The following is a 24,381-nucleotide window of genomic DNA, read 5'->3' on the forward strand; positions in this document are numbered from 1 at the left end:
CTTTGGGGGCAACACCACAATGCAGCTTTATGGTAAGAGCCCCGTTCGCTGATGTGAGTGCTCAGCCCCTTTGTTCTTCAAAATTGCCTTGGCTCTTTTAAATGCCACATAAGAATTATTAAACACCACATCAGAATCAGCTTCTTAAGGGACAAAATAAAAAACTGGCTGAGGACTCTAAGTGGATTTGTTCTGAACCTACAGGTGAATTTGGAGAGAGCCGATGTCTTTACACTACTGAGTGTTCCCATCTTGAACATAGCATATCGTTTCGTTTTTCCTTAATTTCTTTAAATAATGTTATAGTTTTTAATTTTTTTAAATATTTATTTTTGACAGAGAGAAAAAGAGAGAGAGAGAGAGAGAGCGCGCGTGCGCGCGCGCGCAAGGGGCAGAGGGGCAGTGAGACAGAGAGAGACACAGAACCGGAAGCAGGCTCCAGGCTCTGAGCTGTCAGCACACAGCCTGACGCGGGGCTCGAACTCACGAACCGTGAGATCATGACCTGAGCCGAAGTCGGGCGCTGAACTGACTGAGCCACCAGGCGCCCTGATTAAGGGTACTGGTTTAAACATTCTGCTGCAGACTGTCCAAGATATCCTGCAAAACTGAAGAGATAATGCAGAGTCAAGACGGCATATTATACTATCATTCATGTTAAAAATAAAAGAGTGGGGAGGGAGATTGGAGGTGTGTGCATGCTTTTCTATTACGTGTAGAGTCTCTCTCGAAGGACACGTAAAAAACTGTTCGAAGTGGTTGCCTCTGGGGAAGAAATGAGGAAACTCACGTCTGTTGAAGTAGAAGGAAGCTCTAATTTTCCCTGATTACTCTTTTTGTACAATGTGTTTATGACATAATATACCACTTGTATTTTTTAAATTTTTTTTTCAATTTTTTAAATGTTTATTTTTGAGAGCAAGAGAGAGCCCAAGCAGGGGAGGAACAGAGAGAGAGGGAGACACAGAATCCGAAGCAGGTTCCAGGCTCCGAGCTGTCAGCACAGAGCCCGACCCGGGGCTTGAACCCACCAACTGGGAGATCATGACCTGAGCCGAAGTCGGACGCTCAACCAACTGAGCCCCCCAGGTGCCCCCGTGATGCACCACTTTTAGATTAAGTCTTTATTTTTAAAATTCTATCCATTCCCATAAACCACTAGAATATCCTAAAGGGTCAAAAATTTGGCCTGAAGCCTTCAACCAGCCTGCCTCCACCACAAAGGGAGTCACAAATCTACTCTGTCCTATGACGTACCCAGTTTTTCTCCCCAAGGAAACGTGATCACGGTGCACGCTGCACGGCTGCTGTCATTTCAGTAGTTAACAGAGGGGGAAAAAATATACTAAGGCAACATACAGTCCGGATTTTTCAGGCCAGTCCCTACTGTAAATACTCCCTCTTGTCATACGAAGTATCAGTCCGTGCATGAAATTAGCCCACTGTCTTTGTCAGGCATGTGGAGACAAGGTCAGAAGCTACAAGCGTCCAAACTAGAGTTAAATGATACCTAACGTGAAATGCACAGGATCCTCTGCCCACAGAATAAACCCGCTCTGTGACACTGAGTAAGTGGGTCACTCTTGAAAACGGGTTGAACTCCAAAAGCCTATCTCCCAATCCTCTTTGTGCAGACGGGTGGTAGTGATGGCTTTCCCAGCTCCCTTAAAAAGTGAACTGGAGATTCAAGGCGATTATCTAAGCTCCACGTGAACCTAACTAACATCACCCAGAAGGCCCATGAGGTACCACTTCCCTGGGACGTCAGGAACAAGAGAAGGGACAGGAGATGAAAGTCCTACTCGAGGTCACAGAGCTCCAGAACCTTCCTCATCTGGTGTCAGAAGAGACTTCAGGATCTGGCAAGTTTGTTTCTGCTCAGGGCTCCACTGCTCAGGGCGCACGAGCCCATCCCCCATTTAGGTTCAAGGATGCATCTCTCCTGAGCAGAGCCAAGCCAATCATAGCAACTCTATTCTTCCACAGTTTTCGGCATAACACGGCATGCGATGCGAACCCAGCCTAGCTCTATTTTGAGCCAGTCTACTCACTGGGAAGCTCAGAAGCTCCTTTCTCTTAAGAAACAAACAAATAACAACTGGCAAAGACAAGGGGACCAACAGAAAGACTGGAAACAATCAGAGCTTTAAGAAAGTGGTTAGAATACTAATTAGCAGGCATCAGATGCGAACAGCTTCCTATAAACAATGACCAAAAAGCACCATGGCATGAAATACTGAATTCGAAACCACCAAAAACGTAAAATACCTAAAAATACGTTAAGCCACAAATGCGCACAGCTCACCCTGAGAGCCCTGAACGGCGTCTTGACCAAGTGGAGAGACACCCCATGTTCCTGGAGAGAAAGATTCAATACGATAAAAGGTTTCAAGATTTAACGGAATGCCAATTAAAAAAAAAAAGTTACTTTTCCTTTTCAAAAATTAGGCTAGCTGGTTCTAGAATTCATGTTTAAAAAAAAAAAAGAAAAGAAAAAAAACCCAAAACTCTTAAAAAAAAAAAAAAAAAAGAAGCATAAGGGTGCCTGGGTGGCTCATTCGGTTGAACATCTGACTCTTGATTTCAGCTCAGGTCATGATCCCAGGGTGATGGGATAGAGCCCTGCATCAGGCTCTGTGCTAACAGCTGCTTGAGATACTCTCTCTCTCTCCCTCTTTAAAAAAAATAAAATTTAAAAAAAAAGAAGTATAAGGACAGGAGACTATCATGTATTAAAACTTACAATAGAGCCTCAAAAGGTACTAACACATGAGTAGTCAGAGAGACCACAGAACACATCACAAAGTCCAGAAACAGATCCAAATACACACACAGACACACAGTGCAATAGTATAATGCTCACCATCTCAAAATTTGCGAAAATGGATCATTCAGGAAAAAACACAGTCCAAAAAAAAAAAAAAAATAGGGTAGCCAAGTAGGAAAAAAGTGGGATTCATATTCTTCATCAAATTAAATTCCAGATGGATCAGATATTTAACAGTTATAAAATAAAATCGTGAGAGCACTAAAAAGAAACACAGGAGAATTTCCTGATAACCTTGGTTCGTTACGATTTTATACAGGAGCGCCATAAAACTCTACTAGGAAGTAACAATCCTCATATCGGAGACTGGCCTAGGAAACCAAGGTTAGTGACACTGTCTTTGGGGAAAACTGGATGGAAACAGGCACTCACATAAAAGTCTACGCTGGTTCTGTGAGAGTCACAGTGCATATACTTGGGCCCAGCCCATCCTACTTCTTTATTATTTTATTTTATTTTATTTTATTTTTTAGTTTATTTATTTATTTTGAGAGAGAGAGAGGGAGAGCGTGCGCACAAGCTGGGGAGGGGCAGAGAGAAGGAGAGACCGAATCCCAAGCAGGCTCCATGCTGTCAGTGTAGAGCCCAATGTGGGGCTCAAACTCACAAACTGAGATCGTGACCTGAGCTGAGACAGAGTCAGACACTTAACCGACTGTGCCACCCAGGCGCACCCCATCCCATCCCCACCCCAACCCTCCTCCTTCTAAGAACCTATCTAGAGGCAGATGTTCACACGGGGGAGCTCCCTTATATGTAACGTTATTCACCACCATTTTTTTGTAGAAGAAATCTATGTACTAAGTAATATATGCACACATATAAAATATATGCGTAACAGACTGGAAACACACATCTGTTAATAGAAAGCTAGTTAGAGAAATCATGGTACATGCATATAACAAGATATTATAAGACTATCAAAATGAATGACAAAAACCTGCTACCTTGGGAAGCTCTCCAATACATCTGATCAGGTGACCAAAAAAGGTTGCAGAATAGTATGTACCATTTGCGTAAAAGACGGAGGGAAATAAGGAATATTCATATTTGCTGGTAGATGCTTCAGAGAACTTCAGAAGCATATGCCAATGACTTTTTTTTTTAATGTTTATTTATTTTCGAGAGAGAAAGAGAAACAGAGGGTGAACAGGGGAGGGGCAGAGAGAGAGGGAGACCCAGAATCCAAAGCAGGCTCCAGGCTCCGAGCTGTCAGCACAGAGCCAGATGCGTGGCTTGAACTCATGAACCGTGAGATCATGACCTGAGCCGAAGTCGGACACTCAACTGACTGAGTCACCCAGGAGCCCTGATATGCCAATGATTTTTAACACTGATATTTATGTCCAGAAGTGGGGAACACAGTGGGAGAGAGGCTTGTCACCAAATACTGTCAAATGCTTTTTAAATTCCTCATCCGTGTGAATATATTACTTATGCATTCTTTAGCTATTCCTAGTTTTAGGAAAGTAGGGGTTGCTCATGTGTTAATAACTTTAGGCAACATAAAATATCAAGCAATGATTCTTTAGGAAATCTAAGTGGAGTCAGATATGAATCATCCTTCTTATAACTCAAGCTGTAATTTGAAATAAAACATCTTGGGCCGCCTGGGTGGCTCAGTCAGTTGGGCGTCCGACTTCAGCTCAGGTCATGATCTCACAGTATGTGGGTTCGAGCCCCGTGTTAGGCTCTGTGCTGACAGCTCGGAGCCTGGAACCTGCTTCCGATTCTGTGTCTCCCTCTGTCTGCCCCTCCCCCGCTCATGCTCTGTCTCTCTCTCTCTCTCTCTGTCAAAAATAAATAAACATTAAAAAAAATTTTTTTTAAAGAATAAATTAAGTTACAGGGGTGCCTGGCTGGCTCAGTCGGTTGGGCGTCTGACCAGCTCAGGTCACGATCTCGCGGTACAGGAGTTCGAGCCCCGCGTCGGGCTCTGTGCTGACAGCTCAGAGCCTGGATGGAGCCTGCTTCGGATTCTGTGTCTCCCTCCCTCTCTGCCCCTCCCCTGCTCACACTCTGTCTCTGTCTCTCTCTCTCTCTAAAAAATAAACAAAATAGGGGCACCTGGGTGGCTCAGTCGGTTGGGCAGCCGACTTCAGCTCAGGTCATGATCTCACGGTACATGAGTTCGAGCCCCACGTCAGGCTCTGTGCTGACGGCTCAGAGCCTGGAGCCTGCTTCGGATTCTGTGTCTCCCTCCCTCTCTGCCCCTCCCCTGCTCATGCTCTGTCTCTGTCTCAAAAATAAATAAAAACATTAAAAATAATAGTCATAAAAACCCAACATTCAATGGCTTAAAATGGGGGAGGGGTGCTTTTCATGTAAAATTGAATGTAAATTTTTCTTTTGTCCACTGTGGTTTCCGATACAGTGACATGAAATACACACTGGAAGTAACATACTTTTCTTTTTTTTTTTTAATAGCTCAAAGGAAGATACCTGACATCAAATGCCTAACGTCGACACTCTAAGAAAATGGGAACATTCCACCGTCATCCTTTTGACTTTAGCAACTGGTCTCCTTCCTAATAGGCCATTCCTGACACACAGCTACCATCCCGACGTCTAAATAACTTCCTACTTCCTATAATCCTCAATATAGCTGCTGGTGTAAAGACTAAAGCTTAGCCAATTAGCCACCCACTACAGCCGAGTTAATCACATAATCTCTGAGATGCTCACCGAGCAGTGGAGTATGCAATGATTGTTTTTCTCTCTCTCTACAGACAAAGATTTAACTAATGGTGAGACTCAGCAATGCTCTCGAGTATAAAGGGCAGGAGGATTTTAAAGCAGCGTCCTTCTAAGTCGCGGCTTATCTTCTAGGAGACGTTGTTACTCGGAGACTTCTTTAACAAGTTTCCAAAGGCCCTAAGTCAGTCAACCATCGCTTATTTAGCCCGCCGTCTCCCATCAAGGTTTACTGCTTTAAAATAATGATCGGTAATCCGTAAGGTGCAGCTAAGATCGCATCACATGACAGCCGCACATTCAACTGCGTGATCGCCACATCAATGTCTGTGTAAGGGGAATGCTAATCCCAACCGCGGTCTGACAATACTCTTCTCTCCTTAATAAGGCCACATATGAGGAGGAAGGGGGAAGAGGAGGAGAGGGAGGGGTGGGGGGGCCCCCGGGAGAGAGGAGGCCGAGGGTTCGGGTGCAGGCAAGAGAGGAGCGGGGTCACACAAAGGAAACAGGAAGGAGAGGGAGAGGCAGGGGCTCCGCGGGCTCCCGGTGAGTCCTGATGGGACAAACCGATGCCTCACTCTGGCTGCCGGTCATCACGGGGCTTTGAAACACTGATTAGCAAGCCGATTAGCCCCAGGTCTGCGACAGGGAATGCGCCGTGCTGGCAGTCTGGCATTAATGACAACATGTGCCGCAGAGAGCGTGTCTATCACATTTGAAGGTTCTGATAAGGCTTTCCGGCCAGCGCATCTCCGTAGGTCGTGACCTAAGGCAAAGACATGTGCCACGGAGCCTCCACCCCCGCCCCCGCCAGGTAACAAAGCAACTCCCGCTGGTTTATTAAAGAATGACAGAAGCAAACAAAAATGCCAGAGGAATCCAGAGATCAGAGAAGTAGGAAAGGACGCCGGGGAGCCCAGGACCGGGAATTAACCGCGGGGAGGCCTGAGGAAGCTGTGTGTCACAGAAACGGACCGGCAGGGAAGGGAAAGGGGTCCCTCCAAAGACAGAGCCGAAAGGTCCCTGACGGCTGGTATCAGAAAGGACCAGGCGGCCTTGACAGTCAGGACGCAAGAGGACAAGTCGAACTGTGAATCCAGCCTGGTTACGTCTACACGTGAATTCAGAGCCTCCGAAGGCCAGTGAAGGAGTTCCCGGGGTACGAGAAGTTGGGAGTGGAAGGGGAGGCCTCAAGCGTGGGGACTAGGGGTACAGAGGGCAAAAATAACACTCTGCTGTCGCCAGGCGAGTGAAATCAAAGACCAGAAACTCTGACTTCCGGGTGATGACAATCTACTGCCAGCACCCGACTGTGACAATCATTCGTTCCTCCGCTCGCCAACAGACCCATTTCTTGTCTCCAGTAAGTCCCCGGCGGCGCGGTCTTCCCAGCGGGTCGGGTCAGCGCTGTCTCGTGCCCATTTCGTGGCCCGAAAGCAGATTTCCCAAGGATTTTCCTACATAATATTTGAGAATGCTCTTACCCAGCACGCATCCTCTCATCGACCAGGTTCTTCTGGGATGTCACAGGGACGTGCATTTTCGCAAAAAATTCCTGTGAATTCGGGGTTGAAGTGCTAACCCCTGGTACGTACCTCAGAACGTGACAGTATTCGGAGACAGGTCCGTTAACGAGGTCATTAAGTTACAATGGGGTCGTTGGGGTGGCCCATCATCCAACATGCCCCGGGTTATCTTTATGAGAAGAGGGGATGCTGGACACACAGACCTCAGACACGTCAGGGAGACGTGTGCACACAGGGGAACGACCGCGTGAAGACTCAGACAGAAGTCGGCCACCTAAAAGGCCAGGAGAGACGCCTAGAAGAGACCCTCCATCACGGCCGTCAGGGGGCACGACACTGCCAGTGACACGCTGGTCTGGCCTTCCAGCCTCCAGAACCGTGAGGAAGGACGTTTCTGGTAGCTGAGCCCCCGGTGTTGTGCCCGCAGCAGCCCTAGCAAGCGCCTGCAGGAGGGTGCACGCCTACGGTGGGTCGACAGCAATCTGGGCCCCGTAGGGATTCCCCAGCGACCCACCTTCCAGGCCACCCACCATAAGCTTCCCTCTTTTTACCTGTACTGACTGACTTTCTCCTGGAGGTCAGCAGGGCCACACTGCCTCCTTCTCTTGGCTAGCCCCCATGCCACCCGGCACGGAACGTCCTATCCATTCGCACCTTCCTCACATCGCTCCTCAGGAGTCCCTTCTACCCCACGGTGCTTACGCACGTTTCAACAGAATGCTTCTGGAAGCTTACTCCGAGCTATTCCGGACTTCCGTTCCTTCAGCTACGACGACACAACGGCATCTACACTTCCCTCGGTTCCATCTCGAGCGCGTGTAAATAAGCCTGGCCGGCTGCCTCAGTGACTTCAAGCCCCGAGGACTTTGGCCTTCGTTGCTTCACGGTTCCGCCTTGGTGTGGCCTCCCTGTCCCCAAGCCACCCCAACCATTCCCCTCCGAGCCACACGGGTGGGCCCAGCATGTGGCTCAGCCTGAACCACGGGACGGGGAAGGGGCACTGGTCGCTCGCGGAAGGCCTCTGAGACCCAACGCCTCTACGCTAATCCACCAGCTTTGCTAAAATTCTCCCGACAGTCAATCTGCTTTGGGCTCCAGGAGGCTTCCGAGGACAAACCCCCGGAGGGGAAACCCCTGCAGCCATGGATTCCGCTGAGAGAGTTAACCTGCGACTGTCTGCGGGTAAGACAGCAAAAAGCCGGGCACGGAGGAAGGGGACACAGAGCGAGATCTGGAAGGGGAGAAGGGGCGGGCTCCCTGGAACAAGACAGGTCAGTCGGGGAGGCCTGGGGGGGGGGGGGGCAGGAGCTCCCGAGGGGGAGGGAAGGAGGCAGCAGCAGGCGCTTCCTCCAGGCCTGATGGCGGCACGGTTCGCCAGGAGGAACATCTTGCGTCACTAAGCCCTTCACATACCGATCGCCTCACCTTGTCGTAACAGCAGTGAAAGAGGCGGCACGCATACCTGCACCCCAAGGTCAGTGACTTCGAAGCCCAGATGGCCGGGAGACCAGCGAGCAACAGGGCCGGGCCCAGCACTTCTCGCACTGCGGTGGCTGCGAGTTCACGTGTGACGGCGCTCACATCTGGGTGAAATCCACGCTCCGAGACCCGTCAGCTTCAGAGTCTTGTGCGAGTTACCTGACCCCTCCAAACTCAGTTTCTCCATTGTAAAATGGACGTCACGAGGACCTCCTGAGCAAACGCACACGAGGTGCTCAGCCCGTGCCCGGCACCCGGGAAGTGCGCGGCAGACTCGAGCTTTCAGCTGGCACCGCGGGTGGACACAGGGCAGCGGCCTCCCCCGCCACCTGTTAGACGCACCTGAGAAGTGCGCCCCCCATCGCGGCTACCCAGGCCTCAGGCCAGGCTACTCACTCAGACTCTGCAAGGATTCGGCCCTGCCACCTGTATTTCCTTCCTCTTCTTTCTCTGTGTCTCTCTTCTTTATTGTTTTTTACAAGCCCTTTGGGTAACTTAGATGCCCAGTGCCACCATTAGGAACAAAGGATAGGGGCGCCTGGGTGGCTCAGTTGCTTTAAGCGTCCGACTTTGGCTCAGGTCATGATCTCGCAGTTCATGGGTTCGAGCCCTGCGTCGGGCTCTGGGTTGACAGCTCAGAGCCTGGAGCCTGCTTCTGATTCTCTGTCTCCCTCTCTCTCTGCCCCTCCCCTGCTCATGCTCTGTCTCTCCCTCTCTCTCAAAATTAAATAAACATTAAAAAAAAAAAGAGAGAACAAAAGATATAGAGCTATATTTCTCAAGTTGTAAGGTGCATTCAAATCCCCAGGATCTTGTTAAAATGCAGATTCTGCATCGGGGGCCTGGGTAGCTCAGTCGGTTCAGTGTCCAACTCTTGATTTCAGCTCAGGTCATACATATCTCACAGTCTAGTCTGTGAGTTCGAGCCCCCGCATTGGGCTCCACATTGACAGTGCAAAGCCTGCTTGGGATCCTCTCTCTCCCTCTCACTCTGCCCCTCCCCCACTCATTCTCTCTCCCTCTCCCTCTCTCTCTCTCTCTCTCACTTTTTTTAAAATTTAAATGCAGATTCAGGGGTGCCTGGCTGGCTCTAGTTAGTAGAGCGTGCAACTCTTAATCTCAGGGTTGTGAGTTCAAGCCCCATGTTGGGGGTGGAGCCTACTTAAAAATTTTTTAGGGGTGCCTGGGTGGCTCACTCGGTTGAGCATCCAACTTTGGCTCAGGTCATGATCTCACGGTTCATGAGTTCGAGCCCCGCGTCGGGCTCTGTGCTGACAGCTCGGAGCCTGGAGCCTGCTTCGGATTCTGTGTCTCCTTTTCTCTCTGCTCCTCCCCTGCTTGTGCTCTCTCTCTGTCTCTCAAAAATAAATAAATGTTTAAAAAAAAAAAAAAAAGAAAGAAAGAAAGAAAGAAACGCAGACCTAGAAGGTCCACCTGCTGGACCACCAAGCAGAGGTATTTACATGCCGCCCATCGCCTCTCCGGTTGGCTCTGCCAGCTGCACCTTTGTTTACTTTCTGGACTCCGACATAGACGCGCATCTTGACAGATGGCCCTGACTGTGCCCCACGGATCCCCAGCTCATGTGTTTCTGTCTCGCCAGCCCTGGATCACCGCCTTCTTCACCGCACACCGCCAGAGAGCTATCTGGCCCACTTCTGGCTTCTTACACACCCTGCCCGGGGCATGACTCCTCCCTCCCTGACTCCTGGGCTTTATTTCGCCACAGAAACAACTCAGGATTCCATTCGGCTTCCTGTCTTTCGTTTCTTTCTTGCGTCCCTGGGTCACAGGCTCCCAAGGCCTGGGGCCAACAGGACACTGTTTCCTTCTCCTCTGCTTACCCCAGGGCAGTGGTCTGCAATCCTGACTGCATATCGTACTTACCTGGGACCCTCCATGCGCCCCCTCGATTTAATTGTCTGACGCAGGGCCCAGTAACTCGTGGCCAAAGGTCAAAAACCACTGCCCTTGAGAAGCCATGTCATTCCTACCCAGGAACTAAGCAGAAGCAAGCCACTCCGCAGAACGAAAGCATCGTCCCTCGTGGCAAAGAGGGAGAGAGGCGAGTTTCTACGTGAAGTTCATTTCCTCGAACCATCGTGATGGTTCCCACGATGAAGTTACAGGAGTTCTGGAAGGGGGCTGTGTGGACAGTTCCGAAGAGGGAAGCACATAGGGTTCGTTAACCCCAACCCTGGAGAGCTGGCCCGCTCCTCTGGGTGTTCCAACAGAGCTGGGTGGACAGCGGCTGTCCCCTCCATGGAGTGGGAATCACTCACCGGCACAGAACGGGCCAGGATCCAACGGCCGTGCTCCCCTACCTTCGTGAGCACAGACCACAGTCTCGCTAGGACACAGTTTCCCAAACGTGCCAGTGAAAACACACACACGGGGAAGCCTTTTTCCCACCCAGGTGAACACGTGACTTCAGGAGCCGAAAAGACAGCTCACGTGGCAGAAAGCACAGGCAGAGGATGCAAAGGAACTTTTCCGACCCGGTCTGTATTCCACGCAAACCGTCTTCCCTCAGGATGAGATCCGCCCAACATACCTGGCTTACTCAATCCAGAAAATTAAAGAACGCTAAAGAGAAAGACCATGACATGGCAAATGCTGTAAAGGGGCGGGATAGATTTTACTAGTTAAATCGAGCCGTTCGGGAAACACATCCGTGATCTCGGCCAAGAACGCTTTTCACCCAACCACGTAATCCCCGTGAAGGAAAATGTCATACCTGATGAGATCGGGCTCTGCCCCCTCGTTCTTAAAGGATGCCAGAAGTAGCCTCTCCCGGGTTATGAGTTCATCCAGAAGGTTCTGTCTCCGGTCTCCTTCAAGCTGTGTTCTGCACACATCTCGTTAAGGTCCAACGGTGGGTGAATTACCTCAGTTTACCTATCGTGTTATTAAGCGAGCTCTCCCAGGCCAGGTGTGACGATTACAGACTCTGACCGGTACTGGCCAGAAGAGACCTGAACCGTTCTCCTCCTCCTCCCGCTCTGACCTTCGACACCACAGACTTCCCAAGTAAAGGCCCTCGACAGAACCATAGCCGAGGACTCGTGCGGCCACGGACACCGAGCTGCCGCTGAGCAACGCGGCAGGTAGAGGTTATTTTTCCTCCCAGTGACCAACGCCGAAATGATTATTCCCGTCAACAGAGCGATCTGAGTCAGGAATTCCTCGGGTGTTGAGTTATAGGTGTCAGTGTTCAAGGGTGTTTGCCTAGACATTAGCACCCCCAAGACGCCCTGTAAAAAATGAGCCGGGTTCTCAATACTGCCTTCTTTTTTCCGTGTGAATGTGTCTTCACACACCTGGAATCCATTTTGAAAAGTGCTACTCTATGTGACAGATTTGCTGTAAAGGGTGCCCCCATCAGCTCATTATTTAAGCACACCGCATGCATGAGCCTTAAACTCTAAAGAAAACTACAAGGAAAGATTCGGATTTCACTGCGTTATCCTAGCGAGCGGGTTAAGCCGGGAGTCCAAAGCTTATTAGTCTTGTGTTGACTGTTATCGGCAACCTTGAAGCAGTTATCTCTCTTTTGCGGATCTCTGTCTTTTTGTATGGACCGCCAGATTATCGCTAACACCTCTTCCGGCACAACTCACAAGTTATGGCTAAAAAAAATAACAAGTCAGGGCTACATCCAGAGTTTTCTGTACTAGCTTTCTTGAAGCAAGTTAAGCGAGTTCTTCTAGGCTGAGTGCCAGTGAGCGTGTGCGTGCGTTTAAAAACAAAATAAAACGTTGATGGGGAAGACTTCAGCTATCAAAAGAACAATGGGAGAAAGCTAACAGATACTTTTTTTTGAAGTTTATTTATTTTGAGAGAGAGAGAGAGCGAGGTAGAAGCAGAGAGAGAGCGAGGGAGAAGCAGAGACAGGAAGAGAAAGAGAATCCCAAGCAGGTTCCGCACTATCAGGGCAGAAACTGATGTGGGGCTCGAGCCCACGAACCGTGAGGTAGTGACCCAAGCCGAAGTCGGAGGCTCAACTGACTGAGCCACTCGGCACCCCAACGGATACTTCTGTAAGGACATACCTGACACAAGACATAAAGAGTAAGTACAAAAATAAGCCATCCCCAGCACAGTGGATTTTATCTGGCTTTGAGGGTTTTTTTTTATTGGGTGGCTTTTGTTTTATTAGACCTGAAACTGGCAATTCAGAGCTGCCGGGGCCACATTACCTAGTTCTGGTGACAGTAAGGCATTAGGCGGCTGCTTTAGATCCAGTGACACTTTCCTACTTCAAACAGGGGCATCAAACCCTGCACAGACGCCCAAAATATTTCTAAGGAAGTTGGCAGAATCAAATGATAGCATCATCGTTTCCTGGGCTGGGGGAGGCTGGCGTAGCGAAACCATGGCCCAGGGAATCTATAACGCTGGTTGCTATTGTGGATAGAAGGAGCTAGCTTGCTAAAATAATCATCATTAATTTTTAAAAAAGTTTTTTAGAAAACGCTTGAAGAAGTTCCCCAGTAAGATGGTAATCGGTAAAATCGTAAGTCCCCAAACCAATGAGGCTAAACAGCCTCCACGGCTTTAGATATTTAAAAAAAATAACAATAAATAAATAACTAAACGGATTCTCTCAACAATCCAGAATTCAGGCTTCCCCGAGGAAAATCGCTACCGCGGCTTTTCCGTTTCCTACTTGCCTGCAGTCACCCCCACTTGGACACCATCAAGTAGCAACTGTAACTAAGAAACAGCGGGCTGAAATACCTCCTCCGTGCCAATAAGAAGGCCAAACATTAGCCTTTTGATCATCTCAACACCAAGAATAAATATCAATGTGTTTCAATTAGTGGCAAATTGGCAACAAAGCGGAAGGCTTTTCTTCTGTCCCAAAGAAGTGTGTGGTGGGGGGAGGGAGAGGGAAACAGAAGCTGTGGGCGTGAATTGTACACGGCAGACCGGGCATTTTAATTTGGGGAATTGTGAATTATATCCCAATGCTAACTCGCCTTGTCCTGGGTTCTGTTCTCCGGCAATCTGTGGTTTTCAGCGTCCAGCCACCCAGGCACACGGAAGCTGCACTACAGTTCATTCTTACGATTAAGCACAGATTCCCCTGGCTCAGGGATTAAAAGATAAAAAACAAATTATAAAAGTATCAGTAGAGAAGACATAGGGGAACTTTTCAATCATCTCGGAGTAGGAAAAAATCTTTCTCGTCAAGAGTGAAAACACAGAGGCCGCGAAAGGAAAAGACCAATCTGACTATACAGAAATTTTAAATGTCTGCGAAATAAATTTGCAAGTGACAAACTCACAGTGGCGAACAACGAGAAAGAAAGGCAAAGACGTAACGGAGCACAGAAAAAAGAAACAGTAGTAATTCTCATCCCATTGAAAAACATTCAGTTTTACGTTAGTAAGAGAAGCGCAAACAAACATAATGTCACCTCCGCCTATCAGATGAGGAATTGTGACCGGGAAGTTGTGGAAAGGGCAGAGGAAACAGGCACCACTCTCTGCTATTCCTGGTGGGGCTGTAAACAAGTCCAACCACTTACCAGACCTCCTTCTAAATAACAAAATGTAGGGGTGCCTGGGGCGGGGCTCAGTCGGTTAAGCGCCCGACTTTGGCTCAGGTCATGATCCCACGTTTCGTGGGTTCGAGCCCCACCGTCTTGGGGCCTGGAGCCTGCTTCGGATTCCGTGTCTCCCTCTCTCTCCGCCCCTCCCCTGCTCCCTCGCACTCTGTCTCTCTCTGTCTCTCAAAAATAAGTAAACATTTAAAAAAAATTTAAAAACACTCAGCTGGACACATACACATTTGTATATACTCAGAAACCTTCTGGAAGGATACACAGACAACTGCCTGTGAGGAGGGGGGAGCTGGGGGATTCAGGATGTGAGGGGGACTTAACTTTTCATGGAATCTCATTTTGTAATGTTTGCCTGTCACATGCTAATTAATAAAAACACAAGTTTCAGAACCATATATATGGTATGATCCCTCGCTAGTCAAAAGAATTGATATTTACATGTACGTATATTTGTTCATGCCTAGAAACTAGAAAAGTCTGGGATGACAGGCACCGGCCATCGACATCATTGACCATGAACAACAAGATGATGGAGAGGATTAGGGGCGGGGGGCGGGGGGGGGGGGGAGGGGGCGGTGGGAAGTATCACTGGGAAAAACCAACAATGAGAAGTATACAGGTAGAAGGTGCTGTTTACAATAAACACAGGAAAGACAGGTTTTAAAATCTGGCAGACACCGGTTACAGAATTAAGCTGGCTAAGAATGGGCTTCATTAAGGAACATCAGTTTCAAGACCCATAGAAGTTGGCGACTGTGTTTTGTGGGTTAGCAGCTAAAGAAAGGAATCACAGTTAATGCAACAGGAACCCTCAGAACTCCCCTAAGCTAGTGAGGGTTCTCCTGCTTCTCCTGACCAGGAAATCAGCCCCGTGTGGCTGTCACCTGGCTGGTTAACGACCATGCAGGCCTACAGCCCAGCTCTGCTTTAGGTCAGGGCTTTTCCACCACATCGTGCTGGACCTGACCACCACACCTCCCGGGGGCTTCTCTACCCTGGCGCTCCCAGTACTGCCCCCAGTTAACCTAGGCACCTCCCAGCATCCTGTTGAAAGCATTAACAATACTAGTAATACTCATTCAGAATTTTCCCGGGGACCTCCTGCTAATGTGGAAAAGCTGGAAAATTCACCAATTAGGAACACCCTCCTTCTTTGTTTCATTTTTATTTTAATCTACTGAGAGAATGCGGCATAAGGGGTGGGGGGGAGGGAAGTAAAAGGAGAAAGAGATTAATAGCCCTTCTGCATAGCACGCTTCTTATATAGGGGTTGTTGTTAACAAGAGGTCCGAGAATCGTCCAGAAATGACCATACTACATGCATGCAGACTGATGGCAGCTGGGAGGAGTGAGGGTAGGAAAGAGGGCACACAGTCGGTGGCCAGAGCTGGGACCTCCTTTTCCACCAGTCTGAGGAGTATAACCAAGGAAGGAAGGTCAGAGAACAGACAAAACCATAGTTCCTTGTCAACGGCTAGGCTGGTTTTTTACATGTAACTAAAGCCCCATCATGGAGATGTCAGACTATGAAATCAGACGCGGACTTCATATTACCGGTACTCACTAACTACCGAAGGCTGAAGCCCAGCCTCTCTGCAGAAACTTGGTAAGTCCTTCATCTATTTATTTAATTTAATTTTTTTTAGAGAGAGGGCACAAGTGAGTGAGGGGGAGGGAGAGAAGCGGGGTTCCCCCAAAGCAGGGCTCGTGTTTCCTGGAGCAAGGCTCCAGCTCTTGATAAGGACTTTAAACCTAAGATGAGGTTTAGCAGAGGTGTTGCTGGTCCCACTGGGTGCCCCGCCCCCACTCCGGCACCCCGATTTTCTCTTCATTTGGTAGAAGGCTTAAGAATTTTGGCCAGTTTTGGGGCGCCTGGGGTGGCTCAGTCAGGTAAGCGTCTGACTTCAGCTCAGGTCATAATCTCACGATTCATGAGTTCGAGCCCGGTGTCGGGCTCTGTGCTGACAGCACGGAGCCTCCTTGGGATTCTCTCTTTCTCTCTCTCTCTCTCTCTCTCTCTCTGCCCCTTTCCCGCTCTCTTTCTCAAAATAAATAAAAACAAACTCAAAAAAAAAAAAAAAAAAGAACGCTGGCAAGTTTTGCTTGCGAATTAATGGCTCTAGAGAAGGGAGAAATGTGTAGGGAATTATTTTTTGGTGCCATAACGGCAGATCCCCAAGAGGATGGTCTACAGTCCTTGAGGCCAGACTTTTCTGGTTCCCGTACTACTTCTTCCTTTTTTCTTTCCTTTTAAAGTTAACAAACTCTACCGAGTATTTATGATGTTCCAGGCTGGGTCCTTAGCTTTCTCGAAGCACCGATCACAGGTTGCAAGTAATATTTTAATACTAGCATTATCTGTGTGCTTCGATAGGACCTCGTTACATGAATGTAGGCTCTGTAAGGACCACCTGTGAATCCCCCCATGGTAGCTGGACTTCTTACAACAGCAACAAAAGACTAAGCAGCAGTTAATCTCCAAGGAGGGCTTACTACGTGCAAAGCACCTTCTGTGAATGTGCTTTAACCCTCAGCAGCCATTCTGTAATCCAGGTATACTTTTGTTAGCCCTATTTCACAGAAGAAGACAAACAAAAAAAAACCAAAAACCAAGGCACCAAGAGATTAAGTAACTTGTCCAAGGTCACACAATGTTGAAAGCTACCTTTTATTCAACACCCACCAAGATGAGGGGCCAGTCCAGTGGGGTGCTTTATAAATAGATTTCCTCCAGCTCCTACACAAACCTTGCAAGGTGAGCACATTTAATTCTACTCTAGATTAGAGTAGAGGGTCTAGACAGGCTAAATTGCTCTCTGGCCTTGAGGAAGGGGCAGAGCTGGCCCTCAGTCTCAGTTCCGTCTGGTTCCAAAGCCAGCGTTTTTCCCGCCACACCAAAGGTGCCCAGATGTTTGGACTTCATGGAGCAGAAAAGTGTCCAAACAAATCGGGGGTGGCAGGAGACTTACGTAAAAGTTGCCAATTATACCCTTTGCCAGGTATGGATACTCAAAAAAACCACAGCAGACCAAACTACCATCTATTTCTATTATCGTGGTAACAAAGCAAGGAGCTTTTAACACGGAAAACTAGAAAGAACGTAAGAGAGCATAAAGAAGAAAATCCCTACCGACGTAAACACGATCTCACCCTCGCTCTTCTCGATGAAAACTGTCACGGACAAGTAGGGTGTGTGAGAACCACAAGGGGCACTCCCTAAAATTTACCGGGTTAGCCCCCCAACATCCGCATTCAGTTATGGCGATCACTGCAACCGTCTATCCATCTACCTATCTTCCTAGTTTTTTTTTCCCCCCAAAAAAAGACAAAGCGGAGAAAAGCTATTTAGGAGTGCTGGGTGGCTCAGTCGGTTAAGCATCCGACTCTGGATTTCGGCTCAAGTTGTGATCTCACAGTTGGTGAGTTCAAGCCCCCCACTACCAGCGCAGAAGAGCCTGCTTGGGATCCTGTTTCTCCCCATCTCTCTCTCTGCCCCTCCCCTGGCTCACTCCTTCTCTCTCCAAATAAATTAAAAAGTTATTTATACTTTTGAAAAACTATTTCTATAGGACTTCTCCCAAGACACCAGAATACCTTTTTATACTGAACCCCTTTGTAAAGAGATTTTTAAATTCTCCTTAACTTAGTAAAGATGCTGCCTTTGAAAACCCAACAAAAAGACGATCTCGCGTAAGGCCAAGTCTAAGAATAATTTTACTACTACCTGACATTTCACATACAAGCCTCCCGTGGCACACGACTTTTCTCAACCAGACAAGCAATGAATCGCTCCTGTCTCCAAGAAGCACTGTGAATAGAAATGAATGGTTTTCAGCAATTTGAAACTCTCTGGCTGCAGGACTTTAGTTTATGAATCGCAAACTAACCGATTCAAAAGCACAGGACTTTCATTTTAACTTCGCATCTCTTCTTGCCAGGAGAAAATACTTTTCCAAGAAAGAGCAACAATGTCTCAGGCCTTAACTCCATGAATTTAGCTGTTTGGAAGGCATGTGCATAGGACTTATCTTTCTGGCAATCCCTGGTGTTCTTTGGAAAACTTCACAAACGCATAAATTTACAAAGTAAAGTGCTGTAAACTCTCAACTACCCAACGCGGTAAGGGAATGTGGTATTCGAATATTCACATTAAAAAAGTCACCCGGCATTAATTATGCCTCAAGAAAAGAAAGGCTTAAACTGTCACTCTGTTGGCGATTTACGGACAAAAAATTTTCTAAGAATTACAACATCATAAAGTATACCTAATAAAGCGCAGTGAACACTGTTTAATCTTTCTGATGATTAAGGAGGGCCCTGAGGATTTGCATTATAAACAGGATTTGTTTTGGCACTAGAGCAACATGCCAATTAATAGGGAATTCTAGCTGAAGACAGGCCAGGTGACAGATGACTGTGTTATTTCTACTACGGTAGAATTCAGCTTTTAAACAACTGGCTTTGGGGCCAGACAGCCCTGCATCTGAGTCCAAGTTCTTCCACTCCCTGGCTGTGGGGTCTGGGGCAAGTTACTTAAGCTCTCAGATTCCTCTCCTCAGTGTAAAACACTCCCCTGCTGGGATGCGGGACTTTTTTTCCAGCTCCGTCCCTGACTTGGGGTGCAAAGGTTGGCCTGGCCTCACTACCTTTTTTTTTTTTTTTTTGTAAAGAAAATAAGGAGCCACCAACACAGACTAATAATACGAGGTTATTAGGACTCACAAGTGGCCACCTGACACATCTTAAATCTGGAGGAGAACTGCTATGGAATTATTTGAAATAGTTGCGAACAGGAAGGTCAAGGGAAGGGAAGATGTGAGGAACAGAGAAAGAGTTAACAAGAGGCCTTCATACTAGAGAAACTACTTCCTTTCCATTCTATCAGCAGAAACGGTCTCCCTGAAAATACAGAGGTCTTGAGCGCCCCCATGAGGCGGGTGATCTGAATTCTGTCCTAGTAAGGGTTGTGTTTCGAGTAGAAACAGACCCAATCATTTGAAAAAATACCTAAGAAAGAATACTGCTACAGTCCAGTTGGGTTTTTGCTTTGTCCTACAAAATTCTAAATTATCTGCATTAACATCCTTAAGTACTTTCATAATGTATTTAATAACTCTGCTCAATATTTTAAAATATTTTTAGAGATTTTTAGTGCTTCATTCAGCAAATTGTGAGATGACCACAAAACCAAAGTCTAAGGGATTTCAAAAGATGGTCTGGCTGAAGGCATTTAGAACAAAGTCAAGTCCATTATTACTGCCACATGCTTCTCTATAACTAATAACCAGCAGGAATTACTAACAGTGAAAAAGGAAGGGTTCTTAATTTGTTTCTTTTTTTGCCCTATAGTTGAGCACATGAATATTATAAAATGAATAATAATAAGTTATGTTTATGGAAGTTACCAAGCCGGTAGTTGTTAATATTATACCGTGAAGCAGTGATTTAGTTACCTTTTTAACACACATGCTTTAGGTAACAGCAAAATGAGTTTGCACACCTTACCTCACACGCACGCCTCCTGACACTTGGTACTCAAAGTAGAGAAAATAGCCAAGCCGATTGGAAACTACCTGAGGTCTACATAGCAGGACTCGTTGATTTTGATAAAATAAAAACTCTTTTTTTACAATACTGTGCAGTAATAAATGATACCAGATAGAGGGTAAAGTTACAAAGTAAATGTATCAGACTATTCCAACTGTGTTGGGGCGCCTGGGCTCAGGTCATGATCTCACACTTTGTGAGTTCGAGCCCCACGTTGGGCTCTGTGCCGACAGCTCACAGCCTGGGGTCTGCTTGGGATTCTGTGTCTCCTTCTCCCTCTGCCCCTCCCTCGTTCACAGTCTGTCTGTCTCTCTCTCTCCCCCTTTCAAAAATAAATAAACGTGAAAAAAAATCTTTTTAAAGAATATTCCAACCGTGTTAAAAAATAAGGCCCCTGTCCGCCTGGGTGGCTCAGTCAGTTGGGCGTCCGACTTCAGCTCAGGTCATGATCTCACGGTCCGTGAGTTGGAGCCCCGCGTCGGGCTCTGTGCTGACAGCTCAGAGCCTGGAGCCTGTTTCAGATTCTGTGTCTCCCTCTCTCTCTGACCTTCCCTCATTCACGCTGTGTCTCTCTCGGTCTCAAAAATGAATAAACGTTAAAAAAAAAAAATTTTTTTTAAAAAGGCCCCTGTTGTTTATTGAAATTAAACTTCTACTTGTAACCTTGGCGTGTTAATAATTGAATATTTGGAAAATCACGAGATTAATCTAAATGAACCTCCCTGGTAGCATAAAGGGGGTTGCCCTTCGAGAAAATAATTGTTAAAACATTTTCTATGATTTTGTCTGAAAAGCAATATTCCTACCTTCTCCCATTTAAAATCAGGCAATAATCACCATTTCTTGAGCTACCAACATCTGGCTTTTTTGTGTGAGCTGACAATTGAAGAAATGATGAGAGAAGACCAGTTTGAGACTAGTTTTCAAGCCCAAAAAACTCAGGTTTAAAGGACTGGTTTAGGGGTGCCTGGGTGGCTCAGTCGGTTAAGCATCTGACTTCGGCTCAGGTCACAATCTTGCGGTTCATTGAGTTCGAGCCCCGTGTCGGGCTCTGTGCTGACAGCTCAGAGCCTGGAGCCTGCTTTGGATTCTGTGTCTCCCTCTCTCTCTGTCCCCTTCCCCGCTCATGCTCTGTCTCTCAAAAATAAATAAAAGTTAAAAACAGATTTGAAAAAAATTCTAGGCGCACCTAGGTGGCTCAGTCGGTTGAGCGTCCGACTTCGGCTCAGGTCGTGATCTCACGGTCTGTGAGTTCGAGCCCTGTGTCGGGCTCTGTGCTGACAGCTCGGAGCCTGGAGCTGCTTCGGACTCTGTGTCTCCCTCTCTGTCTGCCCCTCCCTCCTCTTGCTCACACTCTGTCTCTCTCTCAAAATATATAAATAAATAAACATTTTTTTAAAAAGCCTTAAAAAATAAATAAAAAATAAAGGACTGGTTTAGGGAATGGGTCACATGGATTTTAAATTGATCAAATGATGAACTTCTAACAAAAAAAAAAAAAAAAGCTTCAATACTTGGCAGGGTCGGTGGGAGGTGGGGGTGATGGCCCAAGTTGCTTCAAGTAAATGCTCTGTTCCCCGCCCACACTCCCAAAGCTCCCAAAACCAGGGGTGGGATCTGTGCTTTCCAAAGAACGTTAAAGCAAAGGAGTCACATCTCAGTAACCTACATAAACAGGAAAAAAAAAAAAGAAAGAAAGAAAGAAAGAAAGAAAGAAAGAAAGAAAGAAAGAAAGAACGAACCCCAAAGGTCTATGGTGGCTATTGGCATTGGCCTCTCAGAAAAGAAAATGGATCACTCAGAGCTCTGGAAAGTCCAGCATGATCCCAGCCCGGGATGATCACGGAAGGCCTCCTGTGGGAGCAGTGGCTCACCATCTTCGGGGCATGTGGCAGCGCAGGGCTCTAGGCAAGGACAGCACCGACGAGAGCACTAGCTCTCTACACTGTCAAGGTCACACCCAAGAGCGGCCACAGTACTTAATTCCATCAGTATATGCTCGCCTCGCCAGCATTTTCACGGTAGAGCAGGGCAACAGATGCTTAAAATAGAAATCGAGATTATAGGCAATATTTGGGAAACCAGGTCTTCCTCGAGCTATGGAAAAAAATCTGGGTGGCCCGGATTCCTTCCTTTCTCCAAATAAGACTGCTTTTTCCTCCCACTCTAGAGAAGAGGTGGAAATGTTTACATGGATACATCTGATGTGTTGACACAGCTCTTAGCAATAAGTCCTTCAAAAGGGCGATCTTTTCCTTCAGACTCTGCAACAAAGCTCTGATTGTCACGGTCAGCTGGAAAGAAAAGAACACATCCTAAGTATGCTAGTCCAGAGGTGGGGGAGTTACTAAAAACATCACGTAAACACATTATGATTCCTTCAAGGACCAGCTGGCAGATGCTTAACTTCCCAAGGACACCTTCAGCGTTCTAAGGTATCCAAATTTTGGTCCAGCCGCCCACCTGATGCTTGCATCTGCTGTATAAGGTGACCAAGTGGAGAGCCAGCCCATACCTGAGTAGACAGTGACGGGAAACCAACCCCTGGCCCTCACAGTCTGAATCCTGTCCCCTGAGCATCTACCCCATTCGCCAGTGAAAAACCCAAGTGTCTTCAACCTCGCTTCAAATGACAAGACGTCAAGTCTCACTGCGATCCCGCCAGTCTGCTCTGAACACACTGGCTTACTTAAAACCCATTTAAAAGTTTTGTAGCAGTGTGTTCTTATAACAATGCTCACTCCCCGTGACTCTTTTTCCAGGAGTGTACAGATTTTCTTAGTCGTTCTACAAACCCAGAGGAAACTGCTGTTTGTGACTCTTGAGTGCTATGTAAAAGGATGGAGGAAGGTAGGGAGAGAACCTCTGGGGAACTGAGAAAATATGAAAACTGAAACTGCCCATGTAAATTAAATACAGCCAGCCACGCGGGAAATCAGAGATAGGTGTGAAAAGACAGACTAATGCAGATTTCATCTGCTACCTTGTTCGAAGTAGCAATTACATAACTTCAGGGGAAGGCAGGACTCCCTCCCTAGGATTAGCAGGGTCACACACACTAAGGGAAAAACGGCAGAACAGTAGAGGCTGGCTGAGGGCTCACACACATCAAGCAACCCTCAAAGGTATCAGCAGCCAAGAAAAGTCTAACCTTAACTATTCTAATACCTCTGGGAACCACGGAGAAACCACCCACAGTGTTTATGAGGAAATACCACGGAGAGGAGATCGCCCCTCGTTCAAGAAGAGTAAAACAAACAAACATAGCATAATACACACACACACACACACACACACACACACACACGCCCCAAACTGAAGAGCAGTCTACGAAATTAAAGCTCAAAAGCATTCAAGAGATCAAAGAGTATGTGGCCATTAAAAAGTATGACGGAAACCTCGATTTGTCGACATAGAAAGATAGCCAGCATAATTTATTAAAAGAGAAAAAAATCAAGCCCTAAAATGAAATGTCACCCACAGAGAAAAAAAATCAATCTAAGAACTAAATACTTCAAAATGCCAAGGGCGATTATCTCTAAGTAGTGGATTTTTTTAATATTTTATAAGAAAAATGGTTACTTTTAAAACCAGGAAAGGTTTTCCATCATCATAATCTGCAAGAAACCTTCCAAAGCACAGAAAAAGATGGAGAGCCTAACTCATATTTTAAGCTAACACAACCCTGATAACAATCACTGACAGAGATACTGGGGAGTGGGGGGAGGGGGTGGAGAGGGGACGGGGGAGAGACAAAAAGAAAAAAGCAACTACATGCTAATCTCCTGTAAGGATTATAAAATGCAAAAGTCTTTAAAAATATTAGCAAAGCAAATTCAGAATTACATTAAAATGACAACATACCATCACCAAGTAGAATTTATCCTAGTAATTTAAGAACAGTTTGATGTTAGAAAATCTAATACTAAATCCGGCAGTGTTAACGGTTACAAACAGAACAAATGTATGATTGATACAGCACAGGGGAAATTAATTAAAAACAAAACAAAAAGAAAGAAAGAAAACTAAGAATGGAACATTACTACCTTAACCGTAATATTTTCCAACATTGGTCTAGAAGTTGTAACCAACGCAATAAGACAAGTTAAAGAAATACACAAGGGCTGGAAAGAAGGAGATGAAATCATCATGATATATAAATGGATAAGTCTATTTGGGAAAGTTAAGTGAATCCACTGACAAATTACTAGAAACCAGAGAAGAAGTCAGTCTGGTAATCAATCTTAAAATGAAAAAAAAAAAAAAAAAAAAAAAAATCCAGGGCATTTCTAAATTTAAGTACTAGGTAGGGAGCATTTCTTTTCATCATTATTTTTAAACATCATTAACAACACGAACAAAACCTAAAAAGCATCTAGCACCTGCCTGGCACATTGCGACTATGTAGTAAATACTGATGGAGGAATGAATAAAAGGAAACACTCAATATTGTAAAAATGTAAGCATTCCCCAATTAATCTATGAATAAACTACACATCTATTCAAAGTCCCAAGTGGAGTTCTCTTACTAGAAAAGAGTTGGTAACAGAGGCACAGGACAAATGAATTGTAATGAAGCCATGCGAAATTATTCTGAAACATAGATAAAGAGAAATTTAAAAGACAAGGAATATGTGTGATAGAGGGGCACTTAAACAATGAGATATTAAATCTTCATAAAAACTACAAGAATATGATGCTGGCAGTTAGTGAAAGCTTCACTAGTGTGACAGAACAC

At 46.5% G+C, this 24,381-nt stretch overlaps 1 protein-coding gene across 1 annotated transcript in view; it reads right to left on the reverse strand.

Moving 5' to 3' along the window:
* STX8 (syntaxin 8) overlaps positions 1-24,381 on the reverse strand; it is a 252,706-nt gene that overhangs the window by 216,483 nt on the left and 11,842 nt on the right. The window contains exons 3-4 of the mRNA XM_042967115.1: positions 21,843-21,937; positions 11,264-11,374 (exon numbers count right to left, since the gene is read on the reverse strand). Coding sequence (XP_042823049.1) covers positions 11,264-11,374; positions 21,843-21,937 — 206 coding nt within the window. The remainder of the gene's footprint in view (positions 1-11,263; positions 11,375-21,842; positions 21,938-24,381) is intronic.

Source organism: Panthera tigris, chromosome E1 (assembly GCF_018350195.1).
Source record: "Panthera tigris isolate Pti1 chromosome E1, P.tigris_Pti1_mat1.1, whole genome shotgun sequence".
Taxonomy (NCBI): domain Eukaryota; kingdom Metazoa; phylum Chordata; class Mammalia; order Carnivora; family Felidae; genus Panthera; species Panthera tigris.